The following is a 21,162-nucleotide window of genomic DNA, read 5'->3' on the forward strand; positions in this document are numbered from 1 at the left end:
AGTTTGAAAGCAATAGCCTTGATACTTTAGAAGTAAAGTGGATCGAAACACAAAATTTAACCATATATTAAAAGTTACTAAGTCAAAAAAGGGCCATAATTCCATAAAAATGACAACCAGAGTTATGCAACTTGTCCTTTTACTGTACCCTTATGATAGTTTGCGAGTGTTCCAAGTATGAAAGCAATATCTATGATAGTTTAGGGGTAAAGTGGACCAAAACACAAAACTAAACAAAATTTTCAATTTTCTAAGTATAAAGGGCCCATAATTCCGTCCAAATGCCAGTCAGAGTTACATAACTTTGCCTGCACAGTCCCCTTATCATAGTTAATAAGTGTTGCAAGTATGAAAGCAATAGTTTTGATACTGTAGGAATAAAGTGAACCTAAACACAAAACTTAACCAAATTTTCAATTTTCTAAGTATAAAAAGGGTACATAATTCTGTCAAAATGCCAGTCAGAGTTACATAACTTTGCCTGCACAGTCCCCTTATGATAGTTAGTAAGTGTTGCAAGTATGAAAGCTAAGCTTTGATACTTAAGGAATAAAATGGACCTAAACACAAAACTTAACCAAAATTTTCAATTTTCTAAGTATAAAAAGGGCACATAATTCTGTCAAAAGTCACGCCAGAGTTATCTAACTTTGCCTGCCGAGTCTCCTCATGATAGTAAGTAAGTGTACCAAGTTTTAATGCAATAGCATTGATACTTTCTGAGAAAAGTGGACCTAAACGCAAAACTTAACCGGACGCTGACGCCAAGGTGATGACAATAGCTCATAATTTTTTTTCAAAAAATAGATGAGCTAAAAATCCTGTTTAACATGAGGTAACAAAAAGGTACACTGTAACTCCAATATAACGCGGATGACGGGGTCAAGCCACGCAACAGCGTTATAAACGGACAGCGTTATAAGTTTTGTGCTTATTTATTTAACCCTTTCCCCCATAAGAAGCAAAGTGAAAATGGCTTTTGCAACCAGCAAAAAACCAGATCAGCCTACGAGTAACTCACAGTCTGTTCAGGTGCTGTTTGCTTCTCATCAGTAACTAAGGGTTGGAAATGAAGCTTTTAAAACTTGAACCTAGTAAGAAAGGTATTAAATTAAATTTAACTCTCTATGGGACTACAAATGTGTCAAAATACGTATCTAAGTGGTAAAGGGTTACGGGGCTATAAAACAGGTATAGTATAGCCTATAATATAGGTCCTGTGTATTGTCATGCTGTGTTGTCATCCGCAAATACATGCATATAAACGATAACAGTATACATACCGCTTTTCTAATGTGCACATTTATCCGATAATCCAATATAATTACATCACTTACGAAAAAATAATGTTTAACATTTATGACACGAAATATGTTTACGAACTTTGTAAACAAATTCATATGCCTACGCCATTTTTCAGAAAAATTAGTACAGTGCATTATGGGACACAGCTTTCATTGGACGAGTGAATTTAAATTTAGATTAAAAGCAATACGATACATGTACAAAGAAATGTTTTATTGCGTCATACGCAGCATGTAAAAAACGTGCTTTTCGTGGACTTTCTGATAACGAGCAAAAATTTAAGTGCATCTCTGTTAACTATATATTACACTGCGTTAGCATGTAAATAAATCGTCAGGATTTTTTAATTTATTTTTCGTATACGTACTGAAACACACACAAAGATATTTTTATTTATCAAGCATGTGTAGCATATAATAAACGATAACACACTTACACAGCCATAGTTTATACAATGAAATACAATACACGATAAATACAAAACATAAACAGGTAATCGTTTTAAATAACTTGAATTTGATAATTATTCCGCTTGCACTTGCCTTATTGAAATTAGCGCACTGATCCGCTCTGATAGGGAATACATGTAATAAACACCGACTTGCGAGTTTTCACACCTTTATTGGCATTACACAACAGATTAACACGAATTAGCTGTCGAGTAGTCGTTTCACCTCTAATTGATTAAGATCAGTTAATCGGACGGAAAAAGCAATCAAGCTGTGATCGCCGGCTTCTTTGAATTTATGAAAATACATGAAGTTGCATAACATGGATTTGAATCAGAAATGGAAGGTTGGAGAAAAAACGGGATCCAAGGACCCCCCGCGTTATATTGGACACAGCGTTACAATGGACCGCACTATATTGGAGTTACAGTGTAACAAGAACAAAATCATTTCATCATAAGTGACTAGGTCTCACATACCACTCAAATACATGGAAAACTTTAAATGTCAAAAGTGTAGCTGGACTGTATCATGTCAGACAAGAGATATGTTTATGATTTGTTTTGTTTTCCAGTGTATGAACCTGCCAGCCTGCAACCACAACACTAGTGATGTTTGTATTGTAACACTATCTAAGCCCCCATTCCACTTCAACAGTCATTGTCTTGTCAAGGACAATTTCTCCTTTAATGATGCAGCAGACTATGAAGATAAACTTTAAAACAAACATAAACCTAAACGAGAGTTTATAAAAGGTCATATAAGGACATTTATGTAATATATTCACAACGATATACTTAAGTAATGAGTGCATATGTGTATTTCATGTAAGAATCAATGAGTACTCGATTCAATGTGCTTAGGGGCTATAATGTTAATAGTAGTTGTGTGGTGACCAGTTGACCATTTTATGGCAGGGCAGGAATAGAAGCTAACCTTTGGCCTCCTGTATTCTGGCACCAAAAGTGGCATGCTCTCCAGACATCTCCATCTGTGTCATCTATAGAACATTCTGGAAAATATGGAGCAGGCAGTGAGGACATGTCCTGTTAGTATACAACTGAACTTTCTTATCTTGAAGTCACTTGGAATTCACAAATAAACTTCAAGATATGCCTAGTTCGACAATTACTTTTCAGAAGCATTATAGTTCAATATTCATACTGCAGGTACATGAAATAGTCATCCTGATAGAGAATTATTATCATCTGAAAAAATTATTAATCAACTGATTGTCACAGATTCATAAAATAAATGTATCCTGTACATCAGGCAACGAAATACCTCTAATCTCACTGACTAATAGTGATATTTAACATACATCTTTGTTATGAAAACATCATGATCAAATTATAACTTGTTACAAACAAAAAACGATCAAATAATTTAAAATGACTCTGTTGTTCTAAAATTTGTCACAACACATGGCAGGGCTTAACACTAAGGCATGTCCGAACGACATTCACTGCCTGTATCTAGGTCCGGGCTAGCCAATGTCCCAGGAACATGCCCGACCAGTCGAGCGTATTTTGGGTGGGATGATGTGTTCTATATCAATAAACTGCGTTTTAAATAAGCTTTTCAAAGATGCAAAAATCTTAATACAGTACGATCAGATGACAATTAAATCCCAGAGTGAAGTCGGAGACAACAAACGGATCGTATCGCGAAATAAATTTGGAACCCCCTGATTGCAATCAAAATGAAGCCGACAATTCAGAAAATCCCCGGTGGTTGTCCTGGTAAAACACGTCAGTACCTATTTTAAAACAGAATTTCGCTAGATACGGTTTTTGATTGGTTTCCACTAAGTGACGTGTTTTCTCGATAAAGATACGTTTTAAACCAAAAGCCAGGATTGTCCGGGATCGATAAAGGTATAAAACTCGACATTAACAACAAGTTACAATAAAATTATTAGTTATTTATCAATTTTAAATTACTTTAATTTGTTTGATCGATTAGAAGTGTTTTGACAATCTTTTTTATGCAATTCAATTAGCAAAACTAATTTTAATGGTCGATCCCGGCTTTTAGTAGAGAGTTAACCCTGTTCAATTGTTACAACTAACGTAACACGTTATTTTGCGACACCTACATGTAAGATTCACTTGCCATTTGTTGTCAGATGGCAACTGCAGGAATCTATGTAAAAAAGGTTTTAACGTTCATATCGTAGTTTCAGTTTGGCTTTACGGGTGGGGATGGGGTTCCTCGGATCAGAAAAGAAAAGGGATGGAGGAAAGTCAGAGAAAGTATGAGGCACAAGAAATATCTTTAAAAAAGATATACGGCGTTGGTAGTTCAATGAATGAGATCAAGGATAGCGATTGTCTTTTTCTGTGCAGTTCTTAGCTGCATCACACGCAGTACGGGATGTTACGCGGAGTTTTCGCGGCTTATTTTACATTATTACATACTGCTGGTCATAAACCTATAGATACAAAACAGAAAACCAAAAGAAGAATGGAAGTGAAATTAAAACATATGAGTCAACCCGCCACACGCGAAGTATCCGTATTTATAGGCGCGTTCTTCGAACAAACCTGTTTTAGTGGTTTGTCGGGCATTGCTATTTGATTCGATTATTAACAGTATTGAGAATCATCGCGCTCATGCTTAATACATTAGTCAATATGGTGGAATAATTATTGTTAAATTAATCAAAAATAATATTTATCATTGTATTGTTGAAAACACATTAAGAATCTATTATTGACATACCATAATTATATTGCTGAATATCGTCATTTAACATATTTCTGGTCTAAAAAAATTCCAGGTCACCTAGTTCACAGATAGCGTCTTTATTATATAACGATTATTTTACTGGCGGTGATGATCTGTATATAAACTCTGACATTCATACACTGGCCAATTGACCCGATACCTCGCGGGTTGTAATGCAATTCATTAAAGTGAGGCCTCGCTTCCACTGCTCTTTATACTTTTACATGTTAACATGTTGACAGGAATATGGAAGTAAGTACTAAATATGAGAACATAGCTAGCCTTTAAGTATAAACGCTTTTGCCCTGGCAATCCTCTGAAAATAAAAGGTGCACGCACAAATTGTATTGATGTAGAGAATTGAGTGTAAAACTGTTCTATCTATTAAGCCTTTTCATTAGAGATAAAATTGTTTCATGCAGTAAAACAGTGTTACAAAGACGCGGATATGTTTCCAATGTTCTGGTGGTATACTCAAATCAGCCAATGGAATAAATGAAGTGTATTCATTCGTACCTAGCCGCGGAAATTTTATTTGAATTTTATTGGACACTTACAAAGGTCAGGTAAGGTGAAAAGCTGGCTTAATACAGCTACGCCGAAAAAAGAACAAGGAAATTTCTCCCGAAATGTTGTGAAGAATACAAATAGATGTCTTAAGTAGATGAATATTGAATTCATTAGCATTACACTGCAACGCCAACATATCGCGGACCGGTATATCGCGCTGTCCAATACATCGCGCTTTGGCTATGGCTCCCAAAAATCCGACAAGCATGATCACTAAATGACATGTTTAAATCTGAGAATTTGCTAATTAAAGCAAAATACCGGTTCTAGCTAGTATTAACACCCTATATTTCGCGGCTTACTTGGCACGCAGTGAAGCGTGAAAAACAATTGTTTAGTGACAGTGTTGTATACACACGGCTGGAGTTGTTTTTAACACTTAAGAAATAACCAATTAGTGTCATTGCAAAGGTAATAATGGCAGTTTACTGGTATATAAATCGTTAAATTTTGGTACAGGTCATGAATTTCTTTGTTCTGATAAAAAGCGCGCGAAAATTGGCGTGTGTGTATTTATTTTGTAAATAAAAATTTCGTAGCGGGTACAACATTGAGATAATTTAATTTCCATTAAAAGTGTCGTTGTAAATTTCAACTAAAGTTTTGCGGTTTATCGCGAATTATGTGGCATTGAATTTCCTCTTAATAAAATATAATTCAAACACGCTGTATCGAAACCATTAACGCTGTTTCAGTTCCTTCATTAGGACTATTTATAAGGGTAAATTCGAATCTATGCACAATTATATTTTATACGTTTTTTACGGCAAGAATTCTTATTTTTAGCTGATTCGCGAGCGATCGTACATGAAAATAAAAAATTATTTACATTTAGGTTTTAATGATAAATACAGATATGTATGTAGTTATGAAAATGTTTATTGTAGAATTGGTTTGCAATTATTACTATACAAATATTTAGCAGCGCCGTATATAAAATGAAAACATTGGGGAAATTTGAGATTAACCTCAATACAATTAAGTTAGACATTTCTCGAGATATATCGCGCGCCGGAAAATCGCGCTCGCGATCTTTGGACCCCACCAACCGCGATATATCGGCCGTTGCAGTGTTGTAAGGCAAGCTAAGAAGAATGATTGTATCATAATTGCGCATCTCCACGCACAAGAAAACACAAGTTGAATGATAAATATAAAGGTTTTGATAATACTTGGGTCAGGGCACATGAAAGATTGGTCAGGGCTAGTAGGTTCTGAATTTACTAGCCCGAATGGGCTAGTTGAAAAAAAAATTAGTGTTAAGCCCTGCATGGATCATTGACATGAAATAAAAAAAATATTTTATGATACAGCTGTCACAATTGCCATGTTGTTAGGGCGATAACCTTTTAATCCCAAGGACACTGAATCAAGCCCCTTTTTGACGATGCTGCGAAGCCATACCATGAAAACATTCTTCACAATGGCGACCTATGTAAAAGACCGAGCCAGTCCGATTGAGATAGCTCGATTTTTCTAATCGGCATACCTCGCTGATTATCATTGATAAAGGTATAGGAAGCTCAGCTATAAATAGGACAGCATATTCTGGGAAAAAGATTGAATAATAGTTTGAAAAGGTTAATTTTAAATCAGTTATATTTAATCCATTATATGTTTATAGATCAATTAAACAACTATGCATTTTCTGTATTGTATTTGACATTTGTCATGATTCAGTAAATAATTGCGAATTAAAACGTGTATAATTAACTTTCAACGCGATCATGAGTGTAAAGAAAACAAATTATTTCGAACCTGCCATTTGTAAACGTTGTAGCGACTATGGTATATAAGCAGCATAATAGCCGTATAACATCTGCGAAACTCGCTCTTCTGCGTGCTTTCTCATTTTGCATATTTAATAAACTTTTCAAACAGAAACTACAGAGCCACATCAGTGCACATACTGACAGACAGACAGACAGACAGTTTATTTTAATCCAATAAGGCATTTAAGCCCACGAGGACATATATACAATAAAAGTATTGACGAAAAGTGTAGACTAGAATACACAATTTTAACAAAAGTTGTAGTTGCAAGTTTCCAATATTTGGAGAAGATCACTTTGAGAACAATAGTTTAAAACATACTTGCAAGATAATTATGAAACGTTTTCTAAGCATTTAACCAATCTATTTTAAACTATAATACAATATGTTATTACTATGTTTGATAATTCATTCGTTTGTTGGATATTGTTTGCTGTTTTAAACACATATTAGGTCATATCGCGGAGATTTAGTTAACCTTACCACGTGTTCATGGACGAACTCACATATTCAAGTGCTCTTACGACTATGTGCTCATACCTACTTTCGGGAATCATCATGAAATTATTGCCGTACTATTAACGAACAAACATGACTAAGCTTATTGAATTAGAGAAAAAAAACAATAATCAAAAGAGAAAAATTATATGTTCATGCACATGGGCATGTAAAATCACGTCCGTACACATAGCATCATTAACTTAGGAAAGGAAACAACGAAATATAAAGTTTGGTATGATATACATGTGAAATTAAAGAGCATGGTGTAATTAAAGAGCATCAAGTTTTGAATTTATATGCTGAAACGTAATGTTATAACCCACAAACGTTTTACTGTAACAGAATGTGGTACAGAAAATACACGTCGAATATCTTTTTAAAGATATTTCTTGTTATATTTGATCGAGAATGTAACCCGCCTCCCAGTTTCGCTGATGGATCAAGTTCCCCACGGGTACTACTTCCCCGTGCCCCCAATTTTTTTTTCGTACCCTACATTTTTCGTACCCAATTTTTTTTGTACAATTTTTTTTCGTACCCAAATTTTTGCTCGTACCCAAAATTTTATTCGTACCCATTTTTTTTTCCTACCCATTTTTTTTCGTAACCAAATCTTTTTCGGTACCCAATTTTTTTGCCATAATTTTTGTACCCAAAATTTTCGTACCCATTTTTTTTCCTACCCAAAATTTTCGTACCCACATACACAATTGTGGTGATGTAGATAAACTTAAATATATGCTTTTATATCAATCCTCTTTAAAAGCATCGTCACACCAGTACTGTCAGTACTTTGATTCTATTTTTCTTACCTGAATTTCTTTCCTTTCTATTACAATAGAGCTCTGCAGTTACGCAGTTAAAATCTAACTATTAAAGGCATTACTGACACACAAAAATGCTCAATATCTGAAAAAGTCCCTTTAATGCACCAATTATTTGTCATTTATCAAAACTTACAATCCAACTTGCGCAACAAATCAACTATGAGAGACATAATCCATATATTTAATCTAATGGTAATCTAGGGAAGCATAAAATTTTACCCAGAAAAATATGCCGCAGCCTACAACATTTTCTGTAACCTACTTTTTTAATACATTTAATCAAAAAAAAAAAAAAATTGCATAAAAACGTAATAAAGAAATCAGCAACCACAATCCACATCCATTAAATTACATGGCCATGAAAAGCGCTCTATATTATACTGATGCTATCAAAAATGTTCAGCAACATTAAATTTGAAACAGGCAATTTTCTTACATAAATTACTGGTTTAAAAAGTGCTAACTAACGAATACCTGCATAATTATACCTTCTCTCAGTATGGTTGCCTAAAATATCTCTAATCCTTTATACAAATAAATAATGAGATATTTTTGTAGATTTTACATTAAATGTTTGTCATTTTGTGATTAGAATTTAATGATGAAATAACTATTGAAAGCTAGAGCTGATGCAGAAGCATGCTACAAAGTGAGTTAAGAAGCTATCAAACTCATTGTTTTTAATACCCTGCAATGCTTGAACCTAAATATGGTCTACTTGGGACTGGAGTGGCAAATTTGGCAATGGAATTCCGCCCCTTTTCCTTGCTTATTAGGTTCATATTTCTCTAATTTTTAGTCGATGGCTTACAAAAAAAAATAATTAAAAGACCAAAACTGTAAAAAAGTAAAAACTTAATTATTTAAAGAAAATCTTTTTGATTATATTCATTAAAAAAATACTTTTAAACATGTTTTTTTCTTTTGGATGAAAATGTTTCTCTCAACAAATGAAATCTCCATGAAACATTGCTATGACACTTTTCATATTATTTACAGATCTACAGAAATATTCTTCAAAGTAATTGTCTTTTTTGCTAAAGAAACACTCGGAAGCAAAGTGAAATTGGCTATGTGCAAACAGGATAAAACCAGAACAGCCTGCGTGTAACATGCAGTCTGTTCAGGTTTTATGCTGTTTACTGCTCAGAAGTTCCTAAGGGTTGGAAATGAAGCCTTTAAAACTTTAATTTAGAAAGAAAGGACTAACATTAATGAAACTTTCTAAGGGACTAAAAAGTGTCAAAATACGTATCTAAGTGGTAAAAGGTTCAATTTCTGTCGTATGGTATCAGAATCAAACCCTGATACAAACCGTGCAGATGTCAATAAACATGTTATTTCAAGTTATCCCATTATCAAAATGTAAACAGTTTACTACAATTGATATTTTATTCATATTTACAACCAGGCCCCAACGGTTGATTAAACTATATCAATGTAAAAGACAAGAGGTTTATAAGGAAAATCTACAAATCTACAAATATTCCCTATGGTATCTAGATGACCTTTTAATGCTTCAAATATAGTCTGTCATATTAATTATAACACAAATACTATCCATACAAGTTTCAGAGCCATTAATAAAACAAGTTCAATCTAAATAAGATTGTTTTCTTATAATAGCCCAATGGCATTATTTAAAGTCCATTTCATACAAATCATTTAAATGCATCAAGTTCAGTAAATAAAAGTTATTGGTGTCATCACTGTATTGACTTGTTTTATATCATAGCTGAAGCCTTACAACTGTTGATGAAGCAGTTAAAAAAAATCTGTAAATACATCAACAAATGAAACTAATGCTCTCAGAACTCCAATCCTGTATCAATTATGTCCTGTGAATGTTATCCCCAAATATGGTTTTCATATGCATTTTCCCCAATATTTGAAGGCTTATGCCGAATTCTTTCACGTTGCCTTGTAAATAACTGACTTAAGAAAACTTTAAATAAATGTTTGTAATTAATGTGACAGCTATAATTTTAGATTTTGTGTTGCAATACATTTTTTGTTTAAAGCTGAGAATTTAAAAAAAATGCAACAGCAGCATTGTCATAAATTAAAACTATTTCCATTTGCTCATTAATATGATACTTGCATGTACTTTATTATTACAAACAATATGAACGAATATTTTATTTAAAGAAAAGGACATTCATACAACATGAATGGATCACCATACATTATTGACATAAGATACCTGTTATGAATACAGTACAGTTAACATAATTTCTGTTCAATTGTACAGCAATAGACCCCAAATATGTCGCTGTGCATAGTCCAAATCTAGTCGATATACAATATAACAACATTTTAAAGATTTGGAGACTCAAATGCATATCTTCACTGCTCTCACAACTTCACTAGAGCCTGTCAGCCTAATGAAAAAAACTTCTTTTACCCAATTGCCACATGTAATTTTTCTCATGTAGCATAAGTTATAATGATAAACAAGGTCATGATGGCCCTTAAGCCCTCACCTTCAAGAGTTCAAGGACATTGCAATGTCAAAAAAAACAAGAGATGTGTTTGTCAGAAACACAATGCCCCTGTTTTTTTTGTTGTTTTTTTCTTTTTTTTATCGAGTGCACCGGGATTGTCTCCCATATGGCCATCGCCCCCAGAAAGACTGTGTTAGTTGGTTACGGGGGATAGTGCAAGTTACAGGAGACACCCCGTTCCAGAGGTGACCCTGGGTCTTTTAGTGCCCGGTGTATAGCACCTAGTACACTGCACCTCGGTTTAATGTCTCATGCGAAAGACGAGTTAGTAGGTTAGGTGCAGCGGGGGATCGAACCAGCGATCTCTGGATTGTGAAGCCAGTGTGTTACCACTAGACCACGGATCCGCTACAAACACAATGCCCCCTATTGCGCTGCTTTGAAATAAAATTTCAATATATCATTTTGCAGGTTTAGAAATTATCTCCCTTTAAAGCTTATTACTTCCCTTGGATTATATTTTTTTTTACTTTTGAACTTAAAGGATGACCTTGACCTTGACCTTTCACCACTCAAAATGTGCAGCTTCATGATCGAGATACACATGTATGCCAAATATCAAGTTGCTATCTTCAATATTGCAAAAGTTACCGCAAACTTTTTACCAATGTTAAAGTTTTGGGACAGAATTACAGACAGACAGGCCAAAAATAAAATGCCCCCGATCATTCGATCTGGGGGCATAAAAAATTGTGACCAAGTTTCATCAAGACTGAATCATAAATATTGCCCTAGAGTGGTACTAAGTAATTGTACGACCTGGTGACCAAGTTTTTCACACACATGACCCAGATTTAAACTCTAGCTAGATTAAGTCAAGATATACATTAACCCTTTAAGCCCTGGAACTGAATTTTAAAGGCCTTTGCAAACAGTTTGGATCAAGATCAGACGCCACAAAACGTGGCGTCTGATCATGATCCAAACTGTTTGCTATTCTGATAGTGGTCTTTGAAAAAAATGAAGAAAATGATGATTTTAGAAATTCAGCAGACAACATTTTAGCAGACAACAAATTTTCCAGCATGCAAAGGGTTAAAAGAAAGTTTCATTTAGCTTGAGTCAAAAATGGCGCCACTAGAGGACAACATAGTATGACCTGTTGACCTAGTTTTTTGGTAAAAAAATGACCCAGATTCAAACTTCATCTATATATTGTCTAGACATTGTCTAAATAAACATTCAGACCAAGTTTCATCCAGATGTAATGATAAATGTGGTCTCTAGATTGGTAACAAGGTTTTTTATAAGATTTGACCTGACGACCTTATTTTGTACACACATGACCAAGATTCAAACTGGGAATAGATAATGTCCAGATGATAATTGTGACCAAGTTTCCTCATGATTGGATAACAATGTTGTCTCATTTGCAGTAACAAACTGAAATTCGAGAAAAAACACTCACAACGCACACTCACAAAGCATCATCGACAGATGTCAGACTTCGTGCTCAGGTAAGCTTAACTTTTAAATTGAATAACCATATAACTAGCAATTGATAATCTTAGGAAACTGACAATTGCATGTCGTCATTGAAAAATGTAAAGATACCTTTAAAAAACAGAAAGACCATAAACATAAAGAATATAACAACAAATAAATCACCTTTGCAATTGTGAGGACACATAATTCAGATCCAAGTTCTCAGATTAGCAGTTTGATTTTACATGTACATGAATGTAATGGGTATTTCCCATAGGTCTTATGTTGTGCAAAAACCAGCATATATTAGAGTATAAAAATGCACTGTAAATGTGATATGTGTTGGGTATTGATTTATGAACTCGATGATCATGCATTGTATACATAAATATGCAATTCACTGACTACATAACAAACATTTCATGCAGTGAATATGAGAATTACAACGGTAAACCTTTGTTTTCAATTTAATTGTTTAAAAATGTTGAATATTTTTTTATTAAATCAGGATATTCACCGAATATCTTTTAAACAAATACATGTCTTTGTTGAGTTTGAAAATTATTCACACATTCATCAAAGTTTTGGTTAAGTTTAATGTTCAATTAACTGAATTTGCATTCCGTTGTTAGTTCAATTTATATTAAATTTTTTATAAAACATATATCTTAAATTTAATGACTGTATATTGTTTTAAACAGGTGATCCATTATAGCAACCTTTCCAACAGCCGCCCTGTGACGCACCCTGAAGACAAGTGCAATCTGCCCAGTTTTGGACAAACTGGGCTTAATGCATGTGCCATCCAAGAATACCCCGAGTAAGTGCAGTCAGCACAGACTAATCATGGACAACACTCTTCCCGTAAACTGGATTTTTGCTAAAAAGAAACTTCCTAAACAACAAAAGGGAAAGTGATCTCCCAGATAAGCCTGTGCAGACTGCCAGGATTATCTGGGACAACACTTTAAGCACATGCATTACGCCCAGTTTTTGGAGAACAAGGCTAAATTCATCAGCAGAAGGAGTTAAATCAACATTCATGAACATCCTTACATTTTATTTAGACCACTGCTTAGTGTTTGCACCATTATCTCAATATTAGTACACAAGTTTAAGGGTAGGCCTTGCAAGTGGACATGATATGGTAATCCAGTTGTACATGAACCTACCAGGTGATACAGGTGATAAAGAATTACTAACCAGCTCATTATTTCTAATCTTGTCACAGGATGAGACATTTTACTAATCACAAATTAGGAGTCAAACAGCAGACCTCACACTTTCAGGGCTCATGACGTTTTGATATAGCTAACCAGACAGCCACCCATCTCTTAGTTTTAATGATTAACCCTTTACCACTTAGATACGTATTTAACCCTTTACCACTTAGATTATACGTATTTAACCCTTTACCACTTAGATACGTATTTAAACCTTTAACAATAAGATACATATTTAACCCTTTACCACTTAGATACGTATTTAACCCTTTACCACTTAGATACGTATTAAACCCTTTACCACTTAGATACGTATTTAACCTTTTTCCACTTAGATACATGTAGGCATTTTTAAGCATTTGTAGTCCCATAGAAAGATAAATTTAATTTAAGACCTTTCTTACGAGATTCAAGTTTTTAAGGCTTCATTTTCATCCCTTAGCAGGGGCGTAGATAACCTCCCAACATTGGGGGGGCGGTCCAATTTCTGTACTGGGAACATAAAGAGGTTCGTTTGAGAGGGTTGTCCTCTCCCGTGGTTCAGAAAAAAAATTAATTACAATTAATATGGTGCGTTTTGGGGGAACTTTCATGTTGATATAAATGTTATTTTCTTTCCAAAAACTCTAATTACAACATAAAATTCATCAATCAGAGTTTACTGATGTACTTAGAGAACAAAAATATTTTCAAACTAATTACTGTTTTTCACGCGTATATTTACTCAAAATAAGTGGCAGTTACCTTTGAATTAAAGCGATCAATTAAAATTAAAAGAATCGCCTGTCCCTAATCAAAACACTGACAGTGCAATCACGGAAAAGAACAATGAAACAATTAACGCAATGACATTTACCCCGGCCCCTAGTTTATGACACCTAACAAGGGATATTAAACATCACTATTGGCAACCTCAGAGCAGACGGAGAGGGGACACATGGCTTCTGCACTGACGGCGCGTGATTACAAAAATATTGGTTTTGGGGCGGCAATTTTTGGGGGATTTTACGTTTATTTATATAACGATGACTAGCTGAAATATTGGGGGGGGGGCGGCTGCCCCCCCTGCCCCCCCATTATCTACGCCCCTGCTTAGTTACTGATGAGCAGCAAGCAGCATAAAACCTGAATAGACTGCAAGTTACTTGCAGGCTTTTCTGGTTTTATGATGTTTGCAAAAGCCATTTTCACTTTGCTTCTAATGGGGGAAAGGGACCTATTTATTCAAAGATTCATTAAGACCACTCTAGTTTATGAATGAAATGTCCATGTAGAAACAATACAATACAATACTGATATGCTTACAAGGAATATAAACAAGAGCACCGCATAACGGGTGCCACGCTCAGCTGGGGGTGCAGTGTTGAATAAATAAAAGCTTGTCAGATTATTTTTTTTTTAGAGGTCTCAGTGACCTTGACCTTTGACCTAGAGACCCAAAAATGGGTGTGGCATGTAGAACTCATCAAGGTGCAGCTTCTTATGAAGTTTCAAAGTTGTAGGTTGAAGCACTTTGAATTTAGAGCCAATTTTCAAAACCTTATCAAAATGTTAAGGTTTTAGCATGACGCGGACGGCGTACGTCGGACAACACGATGAGCTGGCTATGACAATACCACGGGTTTTCTCTGTAAACAGCAGAGCTAAAAATCAGGCACATTAAAATGGCTAAAAAATAATTAAAGTAAATGATAACTTACCTTTTCTGCATGTTTAATTAATAAATCCAGAATGAATCCACTACAACATGGGTATAAATCCTGCATAAATCCACAACAACATGTGTTAAAATCCTGAATTAATCCAATAAAACATGTACTTTAATCCACTTTTAAGCTGAAAATAATATTACATAACTATTAAAAAATCAATTAAAAATTATATCCCCAAGATAACTTAGAATATTGATATGAAAGTTTAAATAAATGTATACACATATATTTTTTACCAACCAGTAACACTCTATTACCACAACTACTATCACCAAATCATATTTGCATCACAAATATTTAGCCACAGTTTACTGCTTTTAAAACTAGGTAAACTGTCATAAAACCACAAACCGTAACACTTGAGAATGAAGCGACTAGAGTTTGATAAATGTATTTATATTACTGTCATAAGTACAGGCTGTTGTTTGAATGGTGCATGAGGCAATAAACCTGAATGACAACAATTACCTATACTCCTGAACAAGGGACTTGATGTTGTCAACAAATGTACACACCTGAAAGAAAATAGCAATCCAATGTCAATTAAAGACACTTGACAGTTGTGTTAAGAAAATGTTAACAAGATAATGATAACACGGCAACTATAAAACTACTAGTATTGGAGTGTATTTGATTAAACGCACCAATTTAATAGTCCTATGTACACATTGCATATCTAATACATGTCCAATATCAGTCTGTCATATAACCACATAATACTTTTGAGGAAGGGGATTTAGCATTAGATTACTTTTTAAAGGGACTTGTTCACAGATTTGCACTTCTATAGAGATTTTTTGCCATTAAACCTTAAGCTACATATAAAAAATTAGCCCCTAATTTATGTTAACCGAGCCTCAAGAAGTACACAAATGAAGTTTGTGTTTAAGCATAAATAATATTCAAACAAAGCCAGAAAATGCCTTCTATGATAGACTCATGGTTTTTCTGGCTTTAAAATGGAATATTTATTAGCTTTTTTCTTTTTAGCACTGGTAAAAAACAATAAGAAATGTCCATTCTGCAAATCAAGAAGCCAGTCCTTGCAATTAAAGATTGCAGTTTTGGTGCATGACAAATTAATTGTGCAAGTTCAATGATTTAAAACGGATGTCTCTACATCAAAGGTGCAGAGACACCCATTCAATTGAAGCTCGTTCAAGCATCAATGTGTCGTAACAGGAAAAGGTACTGTTTTTATCGAGGAAATATTTTTGTCATACATGTAATTTATGGGTATTGGAATGATTAGTTTTGAATTGATTCACTTCAACAGTGTACCATCGTTACAAATTAATATGAATTGTTCATGCCTGCTCAGCAGTAAGTGTAAACCATGATTTCCAGATTTTACAGTTTAATCCCCCAAAACTAATTATTCTGCCACTATATATTTCGGCTTAAAAACAAATACACAAAAAAATTGGGAGTGTTTTGATTTACATTTTTATAACAGGCCATTTTGGGGAAAAATGCATTTTCCATTTTGGGAAAGGTCCACTGATTTGGGAAAAACTAAATTAATATAACTCTTATAATAATTGTTATTAGAAGAACAAAACCATATAAATGTTGCTTTGGAAATGGGTCCTTTGAAACAACCTGTAGATACACCACAGAACTGGCCTGTATTATTGTTATAATTATAATTATTATTGTTGAAGTTTGTTTTTTTTAAATAATTTAGGGAATTGGGCTTTATTGGGCCCTTTGGATTGTGAAACATCTGGATGTTTTTACTAAAATTGGGATTATTTTTTTTGCTAACAAGTATCTTTTTGTAATTGAGAATCAGCAGTTTTAATATTATATTGACATAGGTTCACTTTTAAATAGCTGTATAGGGAAATGAACTAAAAAGTAAAATGTAACCAAAAAAAAATGGGGTGAAAATCTTCATTTTTGAGTTGTAGGAAAATATATATCTTTTTTAGATTTGTAATCATTCCAAAAAAACCAACACTGCTGTTATTGCTCAGTTTATCGAAATTTAAAAAGGACATAATAATATCGTGTTTTCAATTTTTATGTAGTTATTATGGAGGAGCCTGAATTGCAGATTAATATCGTGTTTTCAATTTTAGTGTAGTTATTATGGAGGAGCCTGAATTGCAGATTGAGCATAGAATCTAATCTTATTTTGTAGTTTGATCTTGAACTCTTAAATCTGACATGTTTTGTTAGTGTCTATTAGGGCTAAGGAAAGTAACTCATTGCTACTTTAACATTAATGTTCAAGAGTTTTCTCCCTTTAAATATTCATGACACTTCTGCACATCGTCTCTGTCGTTTTCAAACCTCGTAGCTACAAAATGCCAACTTTTCAGGAGAGAAAAAAACGTCTCATTTTTTTATAACGATGTTTTAGAAATTGAAATTATGTAAAAATACAAAACAAAAGAAGCTGCAAAATACATTATAAGCCGTACTTGACGCGCAAGTCATACTGATAAGTCATACTCATTATATTCAGAAATGGTAGTTACGATATTTTGTCCCCACAGTTTTGTCATTTTTATGAGGTATGACCATTCGTCCTGATAGGAAACCTTGTAGCTGCAAATATAAAAACGTTTTTGTCAAATTTGTCCAAACGAAATGACGTACCTATAGGTGAAATGACGTCGCTACGACTTTTCACAGGGAAAAAAGCAAACAATCATTCTACAACATTTCGTCACTTGGCTTTTTCAAGGGCTCTGATTGGCGTAGAGCTACGAGATATAGCACAAAACAAGCGCCAGACTTCATATGTCGAAAAAGACGAAAATTAAATGAAAATTTTGGAGCTACGAGGTTTGAGAACGACATCGACCATATTTTTATCCTTCAAACTTTTATTTTAGAACTATTGATTGTGCTTGTTCACAGTTTGGCAAATTGACAATCTTCAGAAACAGTGTCATAAATTCATAAATTAAAAAAATAATGAATGCTTTATGTTCAAAGAAGCCTGACAGACTATGATCCTCGTTCGAATCGGAATGCCTGCATGGTGCAGTGGTAATTGTAGACCTTAAATTTGACTGAAATCCTAAATAGTGAGTCATTTAATTTACTAAAATTACATTCAGCAACTAGAATTTGTTGAACACAATCATTTTATGTTGTTTTAATTGGATGGAAATTTGCTCATCACACAGGTAATAGACATGATGTCATTGATTTGCTTTAAAAAAAACTATATCATACCAAAACGTTTAAAGGTCCTAAAGTTTCCAAATGGGTTGTGATTGCATGTTTCTGTACATTTGTGGATTAATTTAATTTGCTCTTAATTACACTACATTGCCCAATTTTTAGAATAAACAAGGCCATTGTCAAGCAATATTGTCCCCTACCGGCTCCACCATTGTCAGAAATTCCATCATTGTCAGATTTATTTATTTTTGGTTGCCATAGCAACCATAATTTTTGACGTAGGAACAAAATAAAATGGCGTGAATAATGTCCGTATTTACATCTATCCATGTTTCAAATTTCATGAAAAAATATTAAGAACTTTTAAAGTTATCGAAGGATCCAGAAAAATGTGACTGACTGACGGACTGACTGACAGAGCGCAAACCATAAGTCCCCTCCAATGAAACCGGTAGGGGACAATAAAAATATGTAAAAAAAAACAACAACTAATTAAACCTACTCACAGTAGAATTATAAAAACATATGGTCATGAGGGCAACCAGGAAAGAAGCATTGGCTAATTTCCTTTATTAATGCATGGCATCTCAAAAATTAATTAATTAATTGGTTGTCAACAGAGAGTGCACAGGGCCCTCGTTTAGCCGTTTTTGGGGTCGAAATTCGACCCCATTCCCCCTTAAAATAGTATACTTTTTTCCCCTTTTTCAGCTAAAAATTCCCCCCTCCAAAAAAAATAATATTTTTTACTTTTATACCTAAAGTATGTTGCCAGCTGTTATTGTGCTATTAACCTTTGATTAAATGTATATTTATGTAAATTACATTAAAATATAGCAATTTTAAGTTTTGAATGGTTGGTGAAAAGATCTTCTAAAATTCCCCTTTTCGCACAAAACAACGCAAAATTCCCCTCTCTAAGGGCCCTGGCCCCAATCTACCAAAGTGTAGCAAGGGCCCTGATGCACGGCTGGCGCCAGAGTATTTGGCAAACTAGGACAACCTGTCCCACTGCATTCCCCCACCCCCACCCCTGCCTAGTGGCTAACTGGGCCTGTCCTCATGCAACAGACATAAAATTGTTATGTTATAGTAATGGTAAAAAATAATATACTCAGCTGTGGCACATTCAACTGAATGAAAATGTACCTTGTTCGAAAATGAGCCAACATATGGCAAAAAACTTGCTCCAACTTATATACATAGACATAAAAATTTTGCTTAAAAGGTAAACCTTACTAATGCAACGTTTATGATTTATCTCTTGACCTAATAATTGAACTCTCATCTTTATAACCCAAAGCCGCCATAGCACAAATCATGAAACTGAAAGGCTCTGGGAGTACGTTGACTACCATTGATCTTAGCCCAAATAATGCTAATAAGGGATTGACAATTTTCTATATGGCTTCACGGGGATCATTCCGTGTAAAACGTTGAATTATTTAGACTACCCTCACACTTACCATTACGAAAGGACTCTTCATTGACATTTGTAATCATGGAAATGTTCAATTATTAATATAATTGTCATGTCGCAGGTGCGACACGCGAATATTGATGACGTCATAAAAAGTCTAGAACGCGGATTGTTTCAAATGGCCGAAAAAGAGTTGGAACGTGAACTTCATTGAGTAATACATCCACTTATACATAAGTAATATGTGTATATATATTATGTAGTTTAATTAGTACCCAAAATACAGACTTTTACGCTACGTGTATGCATGAACGCTAGACAAGTGTAATGAATGAGCTGTCTGAGACACAAATTTAGTGCTATTTTCTGCATACGGGCAGAACAATTATTATTATTACTGATACAATATTGCCCTGTGATACAATATTACCATGCTGGTAATTCAAGCACGTACGAACTCTTCATTATATTGCTAGCAGCATATAGCTTAGCTAAGCTGCGTTAATAAACACATATCAGCTAAAGGGGCCACAAAAGCCTCTGTGGCGGCTCCGATATTTTTGTTGCCTAAAATATATTTTCGAAAATTATAACTCTATGAAGATTCCTCACTGGCCTGCGATTGTTAAAAACTAGTTAAAAACTGTTAAAATTAACGTATTCAATAAAAATTGGGGCAGTGTCTACAATTAACATGGGGCCGCAATAGCGATCATAGAATCAATGGAGGACGTGTCCGGAATACTATCGACGGATAACTGCTCTAAAGACGAGGTATTTAGTTTAAACCTACCGGTTTTAATTTTTTTATTTTAGCTCGACTCCATAGAAAAGCCCAAGGCTTATTTGAAATTCTCTCGAGTCCTGGGACTAGAACCAGTACTTAATTGGTATCTATGGGGGGAATCTAAAGAAAGCTCCTACATCGGGGATCAAACGCATGACCTCCCGATCGCTAGACGGACACCATATCCACTTCACCATTGCGACCTAAGGTATCACCACCACTGCCAGGAATTAATAGCCACAGTTATGCTTTCAACGTACCGATTACTTCCAATATTTTTATTTAAGTCATAACAATTCAATGTTTGTTTAATAAATTATTTTTGAACGAAAACATACATAAATATTCTTTATTATTCTTTTCTTGCACGGTTTTGACTAAACACTGCTACATGAAGTCTGGTACTAAGCATGCATTTAATTGATTTGTTCAATTAACTGCTGATAGTCAAGTTCTTTTATTGAAAATTATATGCAGTACCAGTGGTCAAAAACAAGCAAGCACTTATTTTACGATTTCATTCTTGTGTCTTATGTTAATTATAATGGATTTTCTTTAATAAATTTGAAATTTGGCATAAAAACACTCAAGCAGATATCAATCATGTAATCTTCAATGCTTGGATCGACCATAAAAACCGTGCGTTCTGCAGCCTATGCAATTTCTTCACAAGTTATTGTATTGGACATCGCGTCTTTTGCTGATTTAAGAAAATATATGGCACTGAAAAAAATGAAACAACAAGAGATTGCCAAGCAATAAACCGGTTAAACTCCACCATTGTCAGTAAAACAA

The 21,162-nt window shown here is 34.3% G+C and overlaps 1 protein-coding gene across 1 annotated transcript in view; it reads right to left on the reverse strand.

Moving 5' to 3' along the window:
- The window catches only part of LOC127849861 (utrophin-like), a 74,930-nt gene extending 59,259 nt beyond the window's left edge, over positions 1 to 15,671 (reverse strand). Inside the window, exons 1-3 of the mRNA XM_052382614.1 lie at positions 15,488 to 15,671; positions 15,008 to 15,047; positions 2,691 to 2,766 (exon numbers count right to left, since the gene is read on the reverse strand). Coding sequence (XP_052238574.1) covers positions 2,691 to 2,754 — 64 coding nt within the window. The 5' untranslated portion in view covers positions 2,755 to 2,766; positions 15,008 to 15,047; positions 15,488 to 15,671. The remainder of the gene's footprint in view (positions 1 to 2,690; positions 2,767 to 15,007; positions 15,048 to 15,487) is intronic.
- Positions 15,672 to 21,162: the final 5,491 nt, after the last annotated feature.

This window comes from Dreissena polymorpha, chromosome 11 (assembly GCF_020536995.1).
Source record: "Dreissena polymorpha isolate Duluth1 chromosome 11, UMN_Dpol_1.0, whole genome shotgun sequence".
In the NCBI taxonomy this organism is placed as follows: Eukaryota; Metazoa; Mollusca; class Bivalvia; order Myida; family Dreissenidae; genus Dreissena; species Dreissena polymorpha.